The following is a 22,170-nucleotide window of genomic DNA, read 5'->3' as shown; positions in this document are numbered from 1 at the left end:
GGATGCTGTGTTTAAAGGCCGCTAGGGCTTCGGCATCCGGGCAGTCAACGATCTGGTTCTTTTTGGTTAGGAATCTAGTCTAGAATTTTCTGGCTGATTCTCCAGGTTGTTGAACTATGTTGCTCAAGTCATCGGCATCAGGCGGCCGGACATATGTACCTTGGAAGTTGTCAAGGAAGGCTTCTTCCAAGTCCTCCCAGCTGCCGATGGAATTTTCAAGTAGGTTGTTTAACCAGTGTCGAGCTGGTCCTTTGAGCTTTAGTGGGAGGTATTTGATGGCGTGGAGGTCGTCTCCACGGGCCATGTGGATGTGGAGAATAAAGTCCTCGATCCATACTGCGGGATTGGTTGTTCCGTCGTATGATTCAATATTGATGGGTTTGAACCCCTCAGGGAATTCCTGATCCATTACTTCGTCTGTGAAGCAAAGAGGGTGTGCGGCGCCTCTATATCGGGCCGGGTCACGGCGCACCTCCGATGGAGTCCGCCTGCGATTATCGGCCCGGCGTGACTTGGTTTGTCACCTCCGAATAGGTAGCCGTTGTCGCGGGTCGAAGAACGTCCCCGCGATCCGTAGATTGATTGGTGTGTCCTGCTCTCTTGTCCAGGTCTTGCCAAAGGTCATATGTATAATCCCGAGCTGTCTTGTCTCTGCTTTTGCGTGGTGGGGTGGGCTGTTGTTCGGCCTAAGTTGCCGCTTTATCCCGACCGCGGGGCGGTCGGTCCGCCACACTGTCACGACCGCGTGGTGGTCGCTCCGCATTGCGCGAGGAAGGTATGGGCTCTGGCGCCTCCTCATCGAACTGAGGTAGCAGTCGCCGTTTCGGGTAGCTCTTGGCTGGGCGCTTGAGGCCGTATTCTTCAGCTGCTAGGACATCGGTCCATCTGTCGATGAGTAGGTCTTGATCGACTTGGAGCTGCCGCTGCTTTTTCTTCAGGCTTCTGGCAGTAGCTGCCTCAGGCACGATGAAATCCTCGCTACCGAGGCTCTCCTCATCCTCGGAAACTGGACGATAACTATCATCATCCGGGTCATTGGGCTTGGCCTGTTTATCAGGGTTATCTTGCCCGTTGTCTTGTTCATCCTGTTCGGATGCAGCTCCAACAGGGTCTTCATTGTTTTTGGCGTCGCCCAGAGTACTATTTTCTCCGGTGCCAGTGTTGCCATCTTTTGAGCGATGATGCTTAGAGCGGCGTTTAGGGCGCCGACGCTTGGACAGTGTCTCAGAAGGTTTATTCGCAACTGGATCTCCTTTGTCATCGTCGCTAGCTTTTTTAGGTGAGTCGACCATGTACACATCGTACGAAGAGGTGGCCTTCCAACATCCAGTAAATGGCGGGTCTTGGCCTTGCTCCTTGTCGGCATCATCGTCCATACCATCGATGTCTTCGGAGCCGTAATCAAGTACGTCGGTTAAGTCATCGGCAGTGGCTATGAAGTGGGTGGTGGGTGGGAAGCAAAATTCCCCGTCGTCAGCCTCTAGCTCGAACCAAACATAGTTTGGCTATGAGTCCTTCTCCAAGGACAAATTCTTTGAAGAGTTTAGCACGTCACCCAAAGGTGAGTGCTGGAAGATGTCTGCGGCGCTAAATTCGAAAATCGATAACCAATCCAGCTCGGTGTCCGCAGGCGTACCCGGTCCGGGACTTATAGCCGGAGACGAGTCCGGAGTTCCATTGACGCAAATATTGCGGGGTGTCGAGTCCGTGTGCGGCTCCAATGCCGCGGACTCTGTGGCATAGGATGGCACGATCTGCTTCAGTTCTAAGGCCGCTGCAGCAACAGGAACCATCTCCTGGATGTGATCCGCTGACAGATTTAAGTCATGTTCATCGGGGCGAGGAGGAGCGATCGCTGCGGTCTCAAATCCATTGAAGATCAAGTCTCCACGGATATCTGCGACGTAGTTCAAGCTTCCGAATCTGACCCGGTGGCCAGGGGCGTAGCTATCGATCTGCTCCAGATGGCCAAGTGAGTTGGCCCGCAGTACGAAGCCGCCGAACACAAAAATCTGTCCAGGGAAGAAGGTTTCTCCCTGGACAGTGTCACTATGGACGATCGAAGGGGCCATCGAACCTTTCATCGATGGCACAGTGGAACTCTCAAGGAAAGCACCAATGTCGGTGTCAAAACCGGTGGATCTCGGGTAGGGGGTCCCGAACTGTGCGTCTAGGATCGATGGTAACAGGAGACGGGGAACACGATGTTTACCCAGGTTCGGGCCCTCTCTATGGAGGTAATACCCTACTTCCTGCTTGATTGATCTTGATGAATATGAGTATTACAAGAGTTGATCTACCACGAGATCGTAATGGCTAAACCCTAGAAGCCTAGCCTGTATGACTATGGTAATGAGTATATGCCTTCCGGACTACGCCCTCCAGTTTATATAGACACCGGGGGGATCTAGGGTTACATAGAGTCGGTTACATAAGAGGGAATCTTCATAGTCGGTCGCCAAGCTTGCCTTCCACGCCAAGGAAAGTCCAATCCGGACACGGGTACAGCCTTCGGCCTTCATGTCTGCACAGCCCATCAGTCCGGCCCATGGATAACAGGCCGGACGACCGAGGACCCCTTAGTCTAGGACTCCCTCAAGGGGAAGAGCTCCGAGATGATAGAGTGGTGCGTGAGAGAGTTACGGGCAACGAGCCAAGGAATTTGTGTGCGTACGATGAGTGCACCCAAGATATCTAGCTTGGACTAGAGAATCATACATGGTGTGCGAGAGAGACCTATAGATGGAGTATATATGCATGCGAACTAGAAAGACCCCCCCCCCCGCACACACACAAAGAGAGAGAGATGGAGAGAAAGAGAGAGGACCAACAAGGTTTGTGTGTTGGATGCATGCGACAGAATTGAAGATTGTCGGCGAGAGCGAGAGAGAGAGAGAGAGAGAGAGAGAGAGAGAGAGAGAGAGAGCAGGAGTCCGGGAGAGGGGGAGGTCGCGTTTTATGCATCAAAGACTGATATAAACTATGTTTCGATATAAACTTGTATTCAAATATTTAAATTGGAGAACATGTTGTCTACAATCCACACATGAATGGATATATGCGTATATCAAACAAGTTCATTAATTTGACTTTCAACATGTTCATGGAGTACTATAATACTGTACAACATGCTATTCGATTGAGGTGTTCAATTTTGGATTTAGTTCACTATTTTGACCTGGTGAACGAGCTATTTTATTGAATCGAGATATTTCATTTTGGGTTTGATTCCCGTTTTTGAGTGGGTCAACTAGCAACGAGCATGTAAAAACACATTACTCCCGAGCATCATCTCTCCATCTAAAAAAGAAATGGCAAGCTAATATTTCTAAATTTGATTCGAATCGACTTGGTAAGGTAGACGTGGATGCTCGTTCTCCCAAATTTTGAACAAACCGTTAAACATCCTCTGCTCGGTGGAATTCGCCCAAGCAAATAAATGGGAGACGCGAAATTACCGTCCTATGTGGGAGACGCATTAATTGGCCCATTGTGCATCGAGGGTAGGTTCGTGACTTCATCCAAGCGCGCCTTCTCCTCGGCCGAAATGACATGTGCCGAATAATTCATAAACCATGGTCGGTAAAACACGCTCTCCTCGCCCGAAATAGCTCGCGCCCACTATTTCAAAACACGCTCTCCTCGCCCGAAATCGCTCGCGCCCACTATATTTCAAAACACGCCCTCCTCGCCCGAAATCGCTCCCGCCCACTATTTGGGGAGAAGCAAAGTTACTCTACTATCCTCGACCCTCAGTACACAGACCCAAGCCGAGAAGCCTAAAGTCAGGGGTAGAACTGTAACTCCCCCTCACATTTTAGACAAATGCGTCCGTAAAACATGGTTCCACTCCCCTCCCAACCCCCCCCCCCCCGCATTCATACCTCGTGGGCGCCAAATCACCTTCTCCCCGGAAGCTCCCTTCTCCCGAGCCGACAAACCTCAGCCCCTCCCCCATGGCGCCCCCACCGCACCAATTTCACAGCCGCCCTCCTCCCTAATGCCGGAGACGCTGTCCATTTGCCGTTGTGCACTGGGTCGTGTGCCTCTTACTCCGTGCTGCTAGAGCTGCCTCGACGACGGTCGCGTGAACCGTACCGGAGCCGATTCACCCCCGCCGTTGTTCACGGTGTCGGAGCGGCTCCAACTTCGGATCCGTCCAGAGTCCCGGCGCTGCTTCCCGTAGCCGTCGACTATCGCGACATCACTGTTTCCCTGCCGCCGGTGGCCACCGCAACCGCGCCGGCCTCACCGACTCGGCAGTTGGACCTGCCTACTTCACCATGCCGCCAGATAGGTCGCACCCTCATCTCAAATCACTTTATTTAGGCGCCAGTTGTCTGAATTTTTATTCTGGGCCAATCGATTTCCAATGGGAAGCAGCACCCCTCGAGGCGGCGGAGCTCCTAGGCTGCCGGTTGGCTGGTGTCTAACGTAAGGGTGCGGGGCCGCAAGTTTGCCACGGAAGCAGCGCTTAGATGGCTATCTTAGAGTTGCGTGGGTTCAAGGTACTGCTGCCGCCGGATCTGGATGACGGGGAGTCTTTGTGGATTGGCCCGGGGGCGGCGCAACCACGGCAGTGCGATGGGGCGGGGAGCGGGGTTTTGGTCGGGGCCACGGACGGCGGAGGCAAGCTGCTCTGCCGTTGGTCGCTGGCTCTTCGGGGAAGATTCCTAACAGTGTCAGCCGGGAGGCACAACACGGCCATCAAGCCATCCGGCGTAGATCGGACAGTACCAAAATAAAATAAAATCGTGTGACCCCAATTTAGTCTCAGTCAACAGACGTGTGACCACTCTCGTACCTTGTTGTTGATCTCTTAGTGTATTTCTTCAGATCAAAGAGATGTGTCGTTCTTAACATTATGCGTTATCCGCATCTTCAGCCATATCGTCTTTCGACTCACCGCGGCTGCTCCAACAAGGGAAGCATACACCAGAAGGGAGCTATAGTCCCCACTCAACAGTTCCCCGCATCGAATGCGCGTGCCCGACATGGACAGCCACAACAACTGCAGGGCCATCGACAAGTCAGCACATGATGCTCACTCCTATGTATGGCGGCCAGATAGGTTGTACCCTCATCTTACTTGTGTGCAACATTTATGGCTTTGTTATTCATCTAAGCATGGAAAATAGATTATCACATTTCACTGTATATTCATGCTGATCTCTTATGGGTCTTGTTCAGAAGTTAACGCTGTTCCATAGTTCAGCTAAGATACTTGTTCTTTAGGTAACGTTGTTCCATAGTTATCATCCATCAGCCAATGCTATCCCACAGGCTGGTGATTATAGTATTATACCACTTTTAGTATTACCTATGTTGTTCTTTAATACTTTTGTGTGCTATCTAATTAATCTCGAGTACAAAGGATACATATTCTGTAGCTTTCATCTGTGTTCTCCCTTTAGTTTTTGAGACATGTTGCTGTTAGTTAACCCCAGTCCTACTATTTATATTGTCTCCTACATGCACTCATTACATAAATCTAACTACTAGTTGTCTTCCATGCATGTCAGATATAATTGCACACACTGATATATCCATAAGAACCTCACGGAGCAATGTAAAGGCCAATAAACTTGATGTCAATGATACCCAATATGATGGAACATGTAAAGGAAGTTCTTCAGAAGACTTGCAGAAAGATGTTGAATCCTCTTCACCCCACAAGGTCCTTGCTCTATCGCAATGCCATCTGCTTAATTTGGACATCATGCTTCTGAATATCTTATGCATTGTTATTCATCAGTATGTACTTCATCTGTCTACCATACCATGTTTTTTTACATTGAAGTGCTGTTCTAGTGCTCTGTTGCAATGCCATCTTAGTTTCCCAATCATACACATGTATGTTGCCTTAGTTTTTTCTGTACGTATTCCGCTAGCATACAGTTTTACATTCAACTAGTGTTTTTTTTACTGTGTTGTCCTGTCGTACCCCTAACTCTTACACAATACTCCCTCCGTCCAGATTACATGTTGCCGAAATGGATAAAAATGGATGTATCTAGAACTGAAATACGCCTAGACCCATCCATTTTTTTCCGGGTGGAGGGAATACATGTCAATATGTCATGCCTTTCTATTCTTCAGTACCTATTCCATCTCTCTACTGTAGCATGTTTATAATTGAAGCACCATTCTTCTATACAAGGCATGCAAGGGGAAGACGACTATGTTAGAATCCGAAGGGTTACAAACCAGGTCTTTGCAAAAGATCCAAACGCCAGGAGATAATAAACCAACTCCAGTTTTTATAGATACTGCTCCAGCACAGAGAAACCCAACTCCTACTGATAATAAGCAGATTCCAGTGGCCAAAGAACTAGTGCGCTCCAGTCCAGCAAAAATATGTCAACTCCATTCTAAGAAGCGTGTGTGTATCCTTGCATCATGAAATTTTATAGCATGCTGATCATATTTTCTACATGTTTCTTACCCATCTCTCTTTTAGAAAATAAGCTTAACAGATAGAATAATTTCTGCACTGGTATCGTCTGTGAGGAAAGATTCTTGCAGGAATTCTCTGTACTCCAATGCAGATGTAAGTACCTGTTATATATCATATTTTTACATCAACATGTATTTTGTTAATCGGCGTGAATCCAACCTTTGTCTGATCTAAAATTAGTTGTAGCAAAATGTATGATTAAAGGCCACAATGTTGATTTTTGTAAGGAAATCTGCCTGGTAGTTTTGTATCTTGAGCTGCATGAGTGTACTATCTCATATCAGTGGGTTTGATTACTTTGGCTCTGCAGTGGGTTTTCAGTGTTTTTTTTACTGTGTTGTCCTGTCGTATCCCTAGCTCTTACATCATACTCCCTCCGTCCGGATTACATGTCGCAGAAATGGATAAAAATGGATGTATCTAGAACTGAAATACGCCTAGACCCATCCATTTATTTTTGGATGGAGGGAATACATGTCAATATGTCATGCTTTTCTATTTTTCAGTACCTATTCCATCTCTACTGTAGCATGTTTTATAATTGAAGCACCATTCTTCTATATAAGGCATGCAAGGGGAAGACAGCTATGTTAGAATCTGAAGGGTTACAAACCAGGTCTTTGCAAAAGATCCAAACGCCAGGAGATAATAAACCAACTCCATTTTTCATAGATACTGCTCCAGCACAGAGAAACCCAAATCCTACTGATAATAAGCAGATTCCAGTGGCCAAAGAACTAGTCCGCTCCAGTCCAGCAAAAGAATGTCAACTCCATTCTAAGAAGCGTGTGCGTATCCTCGCATCATGAAATTTTATAGCATTCTGATCATATTTTCTACTCCCTCCGTCTAGGTGTATAAGTCATCTTAGGTTGTGCACTGTGACCAAGGCGGAGGGGAAAACGAAAGAACTTAATGCTTTTTTGCTAATTAATAGCATTGCATGCAATGAACTAACCACTACATGTCATGTTTGGTAGTCTCAAGTCATTGAAAGCATGCACGGTCCACATCTCTTATTGGTTGATATGTCACGAAACAAAAAACAAGGAGGGAGTTAATGTACCATGCCTAAGTATTTTAGGATTATTTGATTTTCGTAAGGTGACTTACACATCTAGACGGAGGGAGTACATGTTTCTTACACATCTCTCTTTTAGAAAAGGGCAGTGATCTGCGCCGGCGCACCGGCCCAACTGTTGGGCCGGTCGAGGCCCAGCCGTCCGATGCGGTTAGCGTGAACCGTTAGATCTGCGCGCGAGTGTGTACCGAACCAACCGTTGCAGCAAAAAAGAACAGTTTTGTTGCAACCGTTGTACGAAACAGCCACAACGAGAAAAACAGGGGAGCTGGATCCCCCGCGTCTGCCCGTCCCTGATCCGCGGCAGCGGCGGCCGGATCCGCCAGTTTTAAGTTCCCCACGGCCGAATCACGTCGAGGAGGGGCTCCCCCATCTATCAAGCGGCCTTGGAATTGCTTCAGTCATGTCTTACATCCGTAATGACCTCCTTGCCTCCATGGATTTGGGCTCGAGCTCCGCTGCCGTTCATGGCTGAAGTCCCCTGAGGCGGCAAGGCCCTGGTGGTAGTGGACCAGTGCTACAACGGTACTACAACCCTGATGTGGTCTTCCAAGATGCAGCACGGCATGGCCGGGATGAAATTGATCTGGTATGAATTCCAATTGCAAATCGTAGATCCTTTTGTTCACAAAAAAATGTTGCAACCTTTGATTTCAATTGATGAGCGTGAGATTAAAAAGAGATGTTCTCAACATACTTGTGTTTGATTTTTGTGTAATGTTTCTGAGATGTTGTCAATTAATGCAAGCATCTTCCTGCTGTCTGCTAGTAAAATGTTACAAGTATGTGTTGCACTTGCTACATGCGTCTTGCTGGATGTTGCATGCTACATCCTAAAATGTTGCATGCAGGAATTGTTTTGGAATTGTGATTGACATGCTGCGTCCACCTTTTTTGTTCACGCTTTTTGCGTGTTTTTTCAGGCAGCAAAAAATGACTTGGGTGCTGATTTTGTTGCAGAATGTTGCTGTGGAGCCATCAATTTTCCTTGATGATGATATGCAAAATGTTGCGCACGAAGAAGAAGATGATGGAATTGATCTGAATGGTACTTCGGGAAATGATAGTGACAATTCGTTGCATCTGAACACGGATGGTGTAGCTCCAAATCATGGCAATGCCCGTGTGGCTAGTGACAATGCCAATGGAAATGCTGCAACACTTGTTGACGAACCAGATGAAGAAATATCATCACAGCCAGTTGTCCCTTTTCTTGGAATGGTTTTTGACAATGTTGAAGAAGCTCAGCGTGTTTACAATGAATATGCCTCGAAGATGGGCTTTGGAACTCGCATTGTGACATCAAAGCATAGTAGGAAAAATAGCTCGGAGCATAAGCGCATTCTAACTATAGAGTTTTTGAGTGCGTACACTCACGGAAAAATCCTTCGAAGAATGTTGGTGGTAGCATTTTTGACGGGGCTGCAACAAATCAGTGTGAAGATGTTGATATGAGCTATTCCAGTAACAAAAAATCTGCAAGCAAACAAGCTGGCATCTATATGGATGTGAGTGACAAGAGGATAAGAAACTGGTTGGAGCGGTATGATTGCAAGGCTCGTATGGGTGTTAACCTCAAAAACGGTAGCTGGGTTGTGACAGTTTTTGAGGCCGATCACACACACCAGCTGATTTTGCAAAGGGGGCGTCGGAGATTTTGCCGCTCTCACAGAAAGATCCCGGATGCAGACATGCAGTACATCACTTCACTGCACTATCGCAACATATCAACGGCTAATATGATGGGCTTGCTTGGAGATGCACGGTGTTGCGATCCAAGGAGTTTGCCGTACGTGAAGACTGATGTGACAAATGCAAGAGCAAAGCTGCGAAGGGGCCTGTCAGAGCGTGATTTGGAGCTGACAATCGAGTACTTTGAGAGAAGACAAGTGGAGAATCCCAACTTCTTTTTCTCGAAGCTAGAAGAAGATGGAGCTGTTAGGGCGCTTTTCTGGGTTGATGGGAGAACAAGGGCCTTGTATCCAAAGTACAAAGATTGTGTGTTTTTCGACACCACATTCTGCATAAATCGCTACAACTTGCCCTTTGCTCCGATTGTTGGCATTAACAACCACACACATACTGTTTGCTTGGGGTGCGCTTTGTTGCCTGATGAGACCATCGAAACTTTCAAGTGGGTCTTCGAGCAATGGATGTTGGCAATGAATAATGAGCATCCGTTGAACATTATGACTGATCAAGACCAGGCAATGGCTAAAGCCATCTCAATGGTATTTCCAGATTCAACACACAGATGTTGCAAGTGGCACGTCTTCCGGGTTGCAAGGACGAAACTAGGGAAGATGCTGGGCAAGGATGAGCCTTTTGCTGAAGCATTCTATGGTTGCATCAATGATTTAGATACCGTTGAGGAGTTTGAAGAACGGTGGAAGCAGATGGTTGAGTCATTTGGTGTGGCTGATAAGAAACACCTCAAGAACATGTGGGACAGCAGGGAGATGTGGGCTCCTGTGTACTTTAGGAATAAGTTCTTCCCATTCACAGGAACAACCGGGCGGTCCGAGGGCCTGAATTCCTACTTCAAGACTTTAAATCATCATGGAGACTCGGTTTGGACATTTGTCCAGCAGTTTGAGCTTTGCCAGGAGCTAATGCTTGATCGTGAAGACAATGCTGGCTTCATCAATGAAGCGACGAGGCCGCCACTCTGGGGAAAGTAAGTCCAAAGTCATGTAGCATTTTTTTTAGTTTTCCAGTACAGTGGGGTTGCAGCATTTCTTTGAAACATATGTAGCAATTCTTATTGATGTTGGAAGCTTTTTTGTTTGCAGTTACAACATTGAAAAGCAAGCTGCAGATTTCTATACCAGAGAGGTATTTTCCAAGTTTCAAAAAATGTTGGCTAAATCAACAGGCTATGGTCTGCAATATCAGCTGCAAGGGTTACACAGTGTCGTCTAGTTTCGCATTGTTGCAAATTATGGCGTCAACCCTAAAGTGTACACAGTGCGTGTTGCCCCTAAAGATCAGACATACATGTGCACCTGCAACATGTTTGAGATGTGTGGGCTGATCTGCCCACATATCATCCATGTCATGGTGCACCTGAACGTGCAAACGATACCTGCGACTTACATGCTTCCAAGATGGTCTAAGAGGGCAACCGACCTTGCGCCTGAACCGGGCGATGGGCATAGAGCTATGCATTTCGGCGTCCCCACGACAAACACCCTAAAGTTTAACTCTCTATGCCGGAAGTTTGGGAAACTCGCTTCTGATGCATGCTTCAATGATGAAGCTTATAGTTTTGTCTCTGGGCTAATTGATCAGGGTAGTGTTGGGGTTGCTGCAATAAAAGCTAGAGCAACTGATGGGGTTGCAGGAGACGAAGAAGCCCAAGGTCATGCAGAAAATGCACAAGTCTCAGGGGGTCCAAGTACAGGTCAGCGGGATCCACCCCCCGTAGGACTGCGGAACCCACCAAAGTCAGCAAAGAAAGGAGGCCAAAAGAGAAAGAGAAGCGCAGGAAGCCACTAATTGAGATTCGAGAAGATGAAATGAAGAAGAAAGCAAAGAAGGACGCAGCGAAAACGAAGAAAGCTCCAAAGCCAAGGGAAAAGAAGACTCCATGCAAATATTGTGAAGATGAAGATCACAACGTGAAGGATTGCCAACTCCTTGCAGCTTTTCTTGCTGCGAGTGCGAGCGCGAAAGCTCCGGGCGTCGAAACGATCCTTACACTTTAGGATATTTTCATGAGGGAAAAAATGATGAATTGCCTTGTAACACCCCATGACTTATGATAAAAAGTTGTGCTGACTAGCTCAATGGTTGTTGTAAAAAAAAGCAGAATGTGGATTTTTCCTTATTTTTTTTAGAATAGTACTCAATGGTTGTTGTAACCACAGCTTGATTCATGTTTATAATGAACATGTTTTAAGCTTTTGAAAAGCATGGGGTAAGCTTTTTGAAAACATGGTTGAAGCTTCTGTAAACAAGGTTGCAGCTTTTAGGAAACATGTTTGAAGCTTTTGAAAAACATGATTGAAGCTTTTGGAAAACATGGTTGAAACTTTTTCAAAATATGGTTGAAACTTTTTCAAAATATGGTTGCAGCTTTAAGGAAACATGGTTGAAGCTTTTTAAAACATGGTTGTAGCAAAATAACAAGTTTGAAAAGGAAAAATCCTTGAATGATTTAAAGTGTTGATTTAGCTGTACAGCAAAAGTTGGGAAAGGAAGCTTATTTACATTATGCTTCCAGCAAAAATATTATAGGGATGTAGCTAATTTGCAGGTAAAAATGTATATTTTGGCTCTGCAACAAATCTAACAGAAGGTTGTAGCTATTTCCTGTGAGCTTCCAGCAATTTAAGTGTGTGACAAAAGTAGCATTCACATATTATTTTTTCAGAAAATATGTTTTGAGGGAAAAAATGCACATAGATTCCCTTAAAACTTCGATGGATGAAGTTTGAAATATTATCATATTTTAGAACCAGCGAAACAAAAAACAATTGTCAATGCATGATCAAGTTGGCAAACAGAAGAACGCATCCATTAAAAACATAAGTGCATCATCCAAAATATCAAGTTATCATCGGCTTACATACCAAAAGGACACATATGTTTACTGGAGGTATCAACAGTTTACATACGAACGCGCACTACTCTAATCCTATGAGAACGCTACCACCTCGGACATGATCTAGACCTAACGAAGAAACAAGCTTGTTGGTCTTGAACCTTCCAGAAAATCAAGCCGCCAACTCATCCTTGAACGCCCGCTCCTTTGGGGCATTGTTCATTGGGTGACTGAAAAGGTTGTATGCCACATCGATGCGGTATCGCGCCATGTCTTCCTGTAAAAAATGAATACAAAAAGTAAGCAAGTATGATACTAGTTATTCTTGTGTTGCATGAGTATTGAAAACAAAAGGTAAAACAAGTATGATACTAGTTATTCTTGTGTTGCATGAGTGGTGAATGCAAAGAGTTCACATCCATCCACCGCAAAAAATTGATATGGATGTAGCAAAATTATTATATGAATGAAGCAAAAGCAGAATGTAGTTGTAGCACACTAGACATATGGATGTAGCAAAAAAGCCTAGTAGGTACGAACTTAAACCACATATGAAGCAAAAACAACACATGGTATTCTTCTGTTGCATGAGTATTGAAAACAAAGAAAGTAGATTGTAACAAAATGACAAGACAAAAAATTAAAAATGTGTACCTGCTTGAACTCTCTCATTGACTTCCCATCATAGTTCTCCACATATTTGAGCCCAAAAAAGCCACAATCACATCTGTGACATAAAAAAAAGTTCAAAAAGTTTGTGATCTAGTTTGATGATGATATGCAAAAACATGATTGAAGCAGAATTCAAAAAGAAAACTCACAGGGTATCTTGCTTTGGGTAATCCTCTAGGTCAACACGGGTGAAGGATCCAACATTGACATTGAATTCGCTGCACTCTTGTGCGAGGGTTGTAAAGTTTGTGATCTAGCACCGAAAACACACACAAAAGTTTCAAAAATAAAATAAAATGAGGTGTGTAAAGATGACAACAGGGCATTTATGTAGATGAATCAGAAGGGTAAACAGAAAAAAAATAGAGAGCATGAGCCTACCAGGTTATTGGCTTGCTTCTTCAAAGGAGATTGTTTTCCTTTTGAATGGATTGAGTCAAATACATTCCACTGCTTGTGAAGCAAGTTTGCGCAGACAACTATCCAATGGCGATCATGCACAATTGTGAAAAAAGCTAGAAAAAACAAAAGAAAGGCAAAAAGGTACTCAGAACATGTAAAAAATCTTACAGCCGCGTCGCATCATTGGATCATATTTGTTAGTATTTTGTGGTGTGGAACAAAAGAAAGCTTCGTGAAACTTACGAGGTCAAACTTTTGAACCTTGAACAATTTCATAGCCCTTTCAAGCTCAGCCATGAGTTTTGCTGGTTGGAAGGTTGATGGGTCTTGTTTTAGTAGGATCTACTTGAAAGATACAACAAAATGGTTAGTGTGTGTTGCAACGGAAATGTGAAAGTAAGAAAGGAATGAAGCATTGCTTGTTTTTACAAAAGCTTACCCCCGCGTGGACTGAGAACATGTATTTCTTCACATCCCTTTCTTTTGCTGCACGGGATGCGAGGTTGTTCATCTCGATACATAGGGACATAACCTCATCATTCATATCCCCGCGAGGCTTGAAGCATACAAGGAATTTCTTGTATCCAATGAAAAATCCACCTAGCTTGATGAAAGGCGTCCTGTTACCATAGATGCAACCGAATGAATCATTTGTTTCGAGCAGAAAAAAATAGAAAGCAAAAATAGATAGGGCTTAGGTAGCTCACACTTGTTCATTGGGTTGTGATTTCCTCAATGGTTTTCCATGCTTTACAAACTTCTCATACATTTCTGCAGCCTTGTCGACCTTTTGCTTCTTTGCCCTGGTATTTTTTATGGCTGGAACTTTGGCCATCCTCTTCTTCCTAGTGTTCTTGTCATGTGTGCTAGGGCCACTGCTTGCATCGGCAAAATGCTCTTCTATAGCAACCATCTTAGGAGCTGTAGCAAAAAAAAATGGATGAGTTTGCAAGAGATTGTACAACAAGAATTTGCTGGAATCACACAAATGTGAAGAAAATGATATGGAGAAAAACAAAAAGAAATGATGCAAGAGGAAGGAAGCATACTTGGGCTGTCATCATCGTCTGAAATAGGAAACACGGGGATGTTTGCATAGATGGGGCTAACTGTGCTCTTCTTAATTGTAGGCTCATCCGTGGAATGCATCATCTCATAGTCTTCGGAGCCCTTTGGGAACAACTCACAAGATGGCTCGTCGTCCCAAATGTCGGCTGTCGCACTCCTGGGTGCATCATAGAAGAGTGGGGGGCTGTGAGGTGAGGCGTTGCCTTCCATCTCGAAACTCACTCTTTGTTGCTCACGAGTTTCCGCAGGCTCTGTTGCAACTTCTAGGTTCAATCCGGTGACTTCATCCTTGTTGATGCTAGGTGTTGTACCTTGAGCTTGAGCTTGAGCACCAATGTCTACATTTGCAGCTTTAGCATCATTCTCTTTTCCGCGACATTCGTCCATGATAGGTGCTTCAAAGGAAAAGTTGGGCTCATTGGTAGCTGTGATGGCGTCTCCAACATCACGAAGGAGAGCGGCCATCCGGTTGCACTGCAATCCCTTTAAACACTGTCCAAACTTGCCTACTACACCATCCACCTCTGCTGCAAAAATACCCTTGTGCTTGTTGTAGAGCATTTGAAACTGAGTTGGTACCTACAAGAAGGCAAGTGTCCAACATTTTTAGTGACAAGTATATCCAGATTTTGAGAAGTATGGATGTAAAAAAAACACAAATGTGGGTGTAGCACCTTAGAGGTATGGATGAAGCAAGAAACAAGTAGGTGTGGTGCTGTGTCACTATGTATCAAATAAATAGTGTGATTGTAGCAATTTACTGTCATGGATGAAGCATAAAAAACAAATGGTCTATACCTCTAGGTAGCAAATTATTGATATGGATGTAGCAAAATTATGATATGTTTGAAGCAAAAACAGAATGTAGTTGTAGCACACTAGACATATGGATGCAACGAAAAAGCCTAGTAGGTATGAACTTAAACCACATATGAAGCAAAAACAGAACATGGTTGTAGCACATCAGAATGAGGGATGCAGCAAACAAAATATACACTTGCAACTGGGTATAGTAAATAATGCAAAGCCAAAGGTAAACAGGAAATGAATACAAAGAAAAAGATAGTGTAGATTGTGAAAGAGTACCCTTAGATCTTGCATGCTAGGGAATGATTGCTGCAGCCAATCGTTGAGCGATGATGATAGGTGTGGTTCAGTATCAACATTTTGTTGAGCCTCGTTTGATTGAGAGTCCTTTGCTTGAATGTCAGCACCTTGAATTTGGCTTCCTTGGCCACTAGTTCCTTGGCCACTAGGTGCTTCAGCACCAACTCCCTGCCCACTGGCTGCTTTAGCACCAACTTCCTGTCCCATGAGTTGTGCTGCATAGGGGGTGTTGCACAAACTCCGGATCTAGGAAAACAAAACATGAGGGGAGACAAATAAGAAGGCCGCCATAACCTAAATGGAAAAGCAAAGATTGCTACATGCAAATTCAGTGAGCAAAAAACATGGGGGTGTAGCAAAATTACTTGGGTGTGTTTCCCGTAGAAAGGTTGGACAAGAGTGAGCTTGTTCTTGTCAACTTTATCCAACTAATCAAAATCCTTTTGGCAAACAAAGCGTATCCTCGGCACGGAATAATCAATGGCATGCTCATTTGGGTGGCCGGGCGGCATATCAATATGATCCATGTATATGATCTGCATGGAATGTAAAAAGGACATTAGCTAACAAAAACATAAATGCGAGCTATAGAAAATGTACAGAAGGTTTCATGCAGCAAAGAAAAAAGATGGAGGTATTTCATAATGTTGCGTTGCATACCGCTAACATGGGAAGGCATGAAGCGATCTGAAACTCTGCTGCTTTTTCTGTATTTGCTTGCATCCTCTTCTTCTCTTGAAAGACTCCAACCTCCTCCATCGCTCGTGCCAACAAGTGCTCATCCCAAGCGAATTCATGCACCAAAGACATATCTTCCAGGGAAGCAAGATACTCGAGATTCACCATATTGCCCGTGCCTGGGCACAAAACTGTTGCCAACGCAAGGAGTGCCCAAGTCCTATTTATCATAACCACGTCCTCCTCACTGCAACTAGTGAGCAACTTGACAACATGGGCGATTGGAGCCCTGTTCCCCTCCTTGTAGATGCTGCGAAGATCATGTTCATCACTCTTCTTTAGAAGCTTCACGGGTCTATCACCGGATGGCACGTTGAAAATCCTTTTCACCATAAGCTTGCTGAAGGTGATAGATTTGTTCTTGTGTTTGAACTCAGAGAGTATGTGATTCGTGTTCATCGCAACAAACTCAATGAGCTCATGGGGCACCTTGAAAGACCGGATGTCCAACAAGTCTCCAAACGGCCCCTCCCTTATGATTCTCTGTTTTTCCGGTGATACTTGCTTCCCAATCTCAGCCAGCCTTTTTGAGTTAAACCTTGACTTAAAGCCACATAGATTGTACTTCTTCTTATTCTTCTTCTTAGCCTTCTTACTCCCCTCATTCTCACCAGAGGTGCCTGCAACATCTACAAAAAGGAAAAATGTATAAGCACACATAAAAAATATACATCATCAGTTGGACAGTGCTTAATTTAAGCTACTAACACCACTTCAAAATGCTACTAACACCACTGAAAAAAGCTACTAACGACAACATTTTGAACTTATCACAGGCCACAATATTTTGCATCTAAAAATGTTACATATATGTGGAACAAACAAATCCTAATGGGATCCTAATCCCATCCCAAATCCCTAGCCACCATAACCACCACCCCCGCCCCCTCCCACAACCCTGCGGGAACACCACCCCGCCCGCTCCCTCGACCCGCGGGAACACCACCCCATCCCCGTCCGCGCCGGCGCCGGCGGCGGCCCGCGGGAACCTCGCCCCGCACCATAACCCGCCCTAACCCTAAAGCCAATGGGGGAGGGGGAGACAACACAAAGATAGGGAGAGGACGAGGGGAGAGTTACCATCGGGGGCGCCTTAGATCGCCGGAGAATCGAGATCCGCCTTGGGCCGCCGCTGCCGCTCCTGATCTCCAGGCGCCAACAAGCCAGCCGCCCGCCGGTCGCCCTGCCTCCTCGCACCAAAATGACCCCCCCCCCCCCCCCGTGCGGTTGCAGCAAAAACACGGGAAGGGATAACCCGTGCGTGTTTAAAAAAAATAACGGGTCTGGTAACACGTGGCGCAAACAGCGTCCTTGGATCAAAAGAGATCCAACGCACGGAGCGCGACCGGCCCGAGCGTTCCGCCGGCGCCCCGGCCACCAAACACTTTCCTTTAGAAAATTAAAACCTATAAGGTTGCGGGAGCACTCGCCCTCACAGAGCCCCTTCGATTTTGCCCCTCGTTGGCCGTCCGATGTTGGTCAACGTTGTCTTTTTTTGTTGCTGGCCATTGGATCGTCTGTGGAAATAAGGGTTGACGTTTTCACCATGCGGTCAGTTTTGAGTGGGCAATGACTTGTGGGCTCGGGCAGAATTTGATTGGCTGGGTAGCCAGTTTTTGGGTGCGTGCGCAGCCTCTCCTGCCCTGCCGCGTGCGCGCGTCGTTGGTCGACGCATATATACCTTGTTTTTTCGACGGCGCTGTGCTGGCTCGATGACAAGTGGGCCGGTGTTCCTTCAGGTCCCGCTCGTCGGTTGAACTGGCTGCCCGTCCCACGGTGTGCCTGGGGGGCCGCTCCTCCCACACTACCCGCGTCGTGCGTTACGAAGAGCAGCTGCGTAGGGCTCGGCTGGTGCATGTGTACCCGGCTTATTCACCCGCGTCTTTTCTATTGCGATGACAGGTGGGCCGGTCCTGCTGCTGGTCCGCTTGTCGGCTGCACGGTCGTGCGTCGCGGTGGTTAGTTGCGAGGACTGCGCCGGGTTGGCTGGCGCATGTGCGGGTGGGCCCCTGGCTGACCGATGCATCGTGTGCGCGTCGTGCGTGCCTCACCTCCGTCTGCGGGTTGGAGAGAGGAGATGGAGTGGCAAAGTATCTCGCGAGCTTCCCTTTCTGTATTCAATCTCCATCGATCTACTATAGCCGCCGCCTCCTCCTCGATCCATGTGGTCGCCCTTTGCCGCCGTCACCGGAGAGGCTCGCCTCCGCGGCCGCACGCCTTAGATCCGGCGGGAGGAAAAGGAGGAAGAGCCCCGCACTGTCCTGTTCTCCGGCGGCGGCGACCTACGCGCGAGCGATGGGAGGCGAGGAGGAGAAAGAGGCGAGGTGGTGGAGGAGCAGCCGAGGTCGACGACGGCGTCCTTGGACGAGCACACGCACGGAAGGGAGGGGGAGGGGTGCAGCCGCTCGTGCGGATCGAGGGGAAGGAGAAAGGTGCTGATGCTGCCGGCTACTTGGGGAAGGGGATGCGGGCGACCTTGGGCGAGTTAAGAGACCTGAGGCGAGGCCGGCGGCGACCTATGGAAGGAAGGGGACGCCGACGACCTTGGGAAGGAAGGGGAAGCCGGCGACCTTGGGAAGGAGGGAGAGGCCGGCGAATTGGGGTAGGGGATGCGGGTGACCTGGGGAAGGGCGGATGGGAGCTGCTCAGGCCGTCGTTGCTGTCGGCAGCCGGCGGCCACCGCCCGTCGCTTGGAGGACGAGGGGAATGGAGAAAGAGGAGTCGTATCGGGAAGGAGTTTTGGGCGATGGGACGAGGGGAACAGCAGCCGCACCAGGCGACATGCCTCGCCTTGCCGCTTGGTGGCCGAGATGAGGCCGCCCCATGCTCTGTTCCGATGGGCCTCCTCTGCTCGATGGTTGCACTGGTTGAGGTTCGTCCTTCTCTGGTTCGCATGTTCTTCGCCTTTGCTTTGGATTCATTGTGCTAATTTCGCATGTTTGCCTTCGTTTCGTTCATGCGCAGTTTGGTACGGTTTCCTGTTGTCGGCTGCGTCGAGCCTTGGGTCTTGTCTCTCCTTCACATTGAGGTTAGTCCACTCCTCTTGTGCTTGCCTATATAATGTTTTATGAAATGCATGTGTGCTGCTCGATGAAATGCGTGTGTGCTGATGCTTATTCTACGGTCCAGCCTACTTCTCCTGTCGCCAGCGCTTCTTCTTCTCGTCTGTCCTGCTGCTAACCCAACGTGCTTCTGCTTGCTGCCTCGGGTAAATAGGCCATTATGTTGCTTCCGTGACCGGCGAGTGTTCATTGCATGCCTGTGTGTCATTGTGCTCTGACCGCTTGTTTTTTGTGTATTTCACAGGTTGTACGATCTCTTCTGTTGCTGCGTCGTTCGACTCATAAGGTTTTCTTCTTTCCTTTCTACTACATTTGTGTGTTTCTTTTAAAGTACTTGACTGGATGCATCTCCCAACAATTAATAATGGAAAAGATTTCTGAAAATTACGTCATCGTACATGTGCCATCATTGTCCAGAGCAGTACCATGCCATATGAATTCAGAAGAATAAATTCTTCTACTTCAGATCTGTATTGTGCTTTTAAATGCTGCTCCCGTACAGGACAACGGTGAGAAGGGGCTCTTTGAGGCGGCTGCACTCGGTCCCCCCTGCAGCCACGCACCACATCGTCCGGCCGCGTTGGTGTCGCTGCCGCCTCAGAGACCTGGATGATTCTGTTGTTGGCTTCTGCTATACCTGAAGGTTCTCATCTCGCTCTCTCTCTCTCTCTCTCTCTCTCTCTCTCTCTCTGAGCGTGTGTGTGTGGCTTGTGTAGGCAGAGTAAAATGGCAGATTCATTCTTTAGGGATTTGGTTAGGAGATGATTCACGATTTTGATTAGGAATGGTCTAGATGTGGATAGGAGGCAGTAATGTTCCTCTACGTCCAGTTTGAAAGAAGAGAGTGGGTTCTTAAATATAGTGAGATGTTGGTTGGAGAGTGAGTAATGCAAAAGTCTGCGTGTAGTATGAGATTGGAACTAATGCTAAATATACATTTTAGGTTTCTGACCATAATCTAGGTATTTCCCGTTAATAGTCTATACACACTTTGCAAAAAGTAAATGGTTCCTAAATTTTCCTTGAATTGTTTTTGTAGAATTGCTTACGTAACCATCAATCTATTTCACTACAAGAACCTGCACCATGCTATTTTGTTTTTAGTCATACCCATCTTATTTAGTTTCTCATGTTTCTAGCCCTACTGACTTTCCAGGTGATTGTTAAGTTAACTAATGCTTTCTTATGTTCTACTATTAGCCAAGCCCATTAGTTGGGTACGATTGTGTGTATGGAAAATTTGATGCCTGGGATATGATCTCGATCCTATGTTCTCATGATGCTATATTCTGCCTGTTACATGACCTCGTGTTGTTATAAATCTACTAAGTACCTACAGATTCATTTCTTTCATTTAACTGTCTACATTTGATCATAGGAAACTAAAAATTATAAGTAGAAGGTACTCTACTTCTCATGCAAGATTGTATCTTATGTGAAGTGTGAAGTCATCCCGGAGTTATTCCCAAATGGCGGCGGGAGGAGAAGGGAGCTGCAAGTGTCCGAGCAGTCGATTGAACAGCTTGACCCAAAATCTCCGGCGTGGACACGCAGGTATGGTGACACTAGCAATATAGCGTTGCGGCGGATGGCACACATGACCAAGAGATTCAGATGTACATGTAGAAAACGTCTTGAGGGTGTGAAATTTGCAGAACTGACGGCTTTGCAGTAAGACTATGGACGGCTGCTAGGTTTTGGTAATGTATGTGAATATGTGATCTGCTGAATAAATGGTCAGCGCATGTAGTATAGATTCAGAGTCTATGCATTCCTGAATGCTGCAGCTCAAGTATATTCAGTCCTCTGTTCTGTGTTAGGATTGAACCATGATTGTTTTAACGGGGTGTGATTTTAATTTGATTGCTAGATTCATAAAAATGAGGATACACCCCTGGAGCATAAGTAAACATTAGAATCTAACAGCACAGCTTGATCATGCTCGAATAGGCACATTAGGATTGGAAAGGTGAAAAATGCTAGAACAGGAAGCAAAACAGAGACATAGCTCAGGGGGAAAACAAGTTTGGTGCAATGCTGCCATAAGGCGGCCAGTTCCGATGTTAGAATCGAACAACACAGCTTGATCATGCTCGAATAGGCGCATTATGTGCTACTTGAGTGTAGCAGTTTTAAATATTTTGGAGAACTACAATTATTTACACGTGTGACATTGACTGCAGGGTGAGGACAGGTGCCGCCGAAGATAATTCGAGGTTTCTCGGAAAATCCAGGGGACAATGTCATAGTGTGTAACAGTTTTAAATATTTTTGGAGAACTACAATTATTTACACGTGTGACATTGACTGCAGGGTGAGGACAGGTGCTGCCGAAGATAATTCGAGGTTTCTCGGAAAATCCAGGGGACAATGTCATAGTACTGACATTGGGGACGAGTTTTGATACTTCGGGAGAAGCCTATGACTTTTACAACCTGTGCTTTTGGGATAAGCGATTCGGCATTAGTAGGAAGACTGAAAGACAGTTAATGGGAAAATTAGTGGTGTGATTGAATAAGTAGTTTCATGGTTCTGATGTCTGATGTATGATTAGAGCATTTTCTCTTATGGTGTACTGAATTATTAAAGATTGTGTGTGAATTGTTAAGATGCAATTTTTCTATGTATGTGTGGATCCACGGCGGTCCAGACTGTACTACTGTAGTAGTTTATACTTTCTGAATGCAACATAGCATGATAAATATATTGTGTTTGACAAATAACTGAAGATAGTGCTATGTAGTCAGGTCTGTGAGCATTGCGGGTAAATCATTACTAAAACTTTGCTGTCTGTGGGCGTTACTGGTGTTCTTATGCCCAGAAGTCTGATGTCTGAATTTGTTGAGAAATTGAATGACTGTTCACATTTCCTTTCGGCCTGCTCAACAAGTCTTAACGATGCTTGCCCTGAAATCTGGTATACAGAGAGGTGTAAGCGGGTGTCTGCTCCCGTCCAAAGAGAACTTCCATCAGTTCAAAATTTGAACTACATGCTTTTGGTTGGCTGCTCTGTTTTTTCTAGAGATGATCTTCAGTA

General features: G+C 46.2%; 1 protein-coding gene and 1 long non-coding RNA gene across 7 annotated transcripts; both read left to right on the top strand.

The window, feature by feature from the left end:
• The first annotated feature begins 8,104 nt into the window (after window positions 1-8,104).
• On the top strand, window positions 8,105-11,621 carry LOC109771333 (protein FAR1-RELATED SEQUENCE 5-like). Its single transcript, XM_045231991.1, has 6 exons — window positions 8,105-8,127; window positions 8,462-8,834; window positions 8,933-10,215; window positions 10,331-10,373; window positions 10,882-10,941; window positions 11,616-11,621. The coding sequence occupies exons 1-6, from the start codon at window positions 8,105-8,107 to the stop codon at window positions 11,619-11,621; spliced, it is 1,788 nt and encodes a 595-aa protein (XP_045087926.1).
• A 6,461-nt stretch (window positions 11,622-18,082) lies between these two features.
• On the top strand, window positions 18,083-21,853 carry LOC109771328 (uncharacterized). 6 transcript variants are annotated; one of them, XR_012205716.1, is made up of 8 exons: window positions 18,083-18,943; window positions 19,036-19,099; window positions 19,201-19,279; window positions 19,378-19,419; window positions 19,636-19,776; window positions 20,575-20,687; window positions 21,317-21,349; window positions 21,447-21,853. It is a non-coding gene; the product is annotated as an uncharacterized lncRNA (long non-coding RNA). The 6 variants fall into 6 exon arrangements; XR_012205717.1 differs by having other exon boundaries at window positions 21,317-21,381; XR_012205712.1 differs by having other exon boundaries at window positions 20,512-20,687.
• Window positions 21,854-22,170: the final 317 nt, after the last annotated feature.

This window comes from Aegilops tauschii, chromosome 1, assembly GCF_002575655.3.
Source record: "Aegilops tauschii subsp. strangulata cultivar AL8/78 chromosome 1, Aet v6.0, whole genome shotgun sequence".
In the NCBI taxonomy this organism is placed as follows: domain Eukaryota; kingdom Viridiplantae; phylum Streptophyta; class Magnoliopsida; order Poales; family Poaceae; genus Aegilops; species Aegilops tauschii.
This window is presented reverse-complemented; position numbering and strand designations above follow the sequence as displayed.

Excerpts from the sequence above, each read along its gene's own strand:
- LOC109771333 (XM_045231991.1), top strand. The coding sequence starts at position 8,105 with ATGGCCGGGATGAAATTGATCTG. Across the intron at positions 8,835-8,932 it reads TGGGCTTTGGAACTCGCATT|AATGTTGGTGGTAGCATTTT; the intron begins GTGACATCAAAG and ends AATCCTTCGAAG. Across the intron at positions 10,374-10,881 it reads CAGATTTCTATACCAGAGAG|GAGACGAAGAAGCCCAAGGT; the intron begins GTATTTTCCAAG and ends ATGGGGTTGCAG.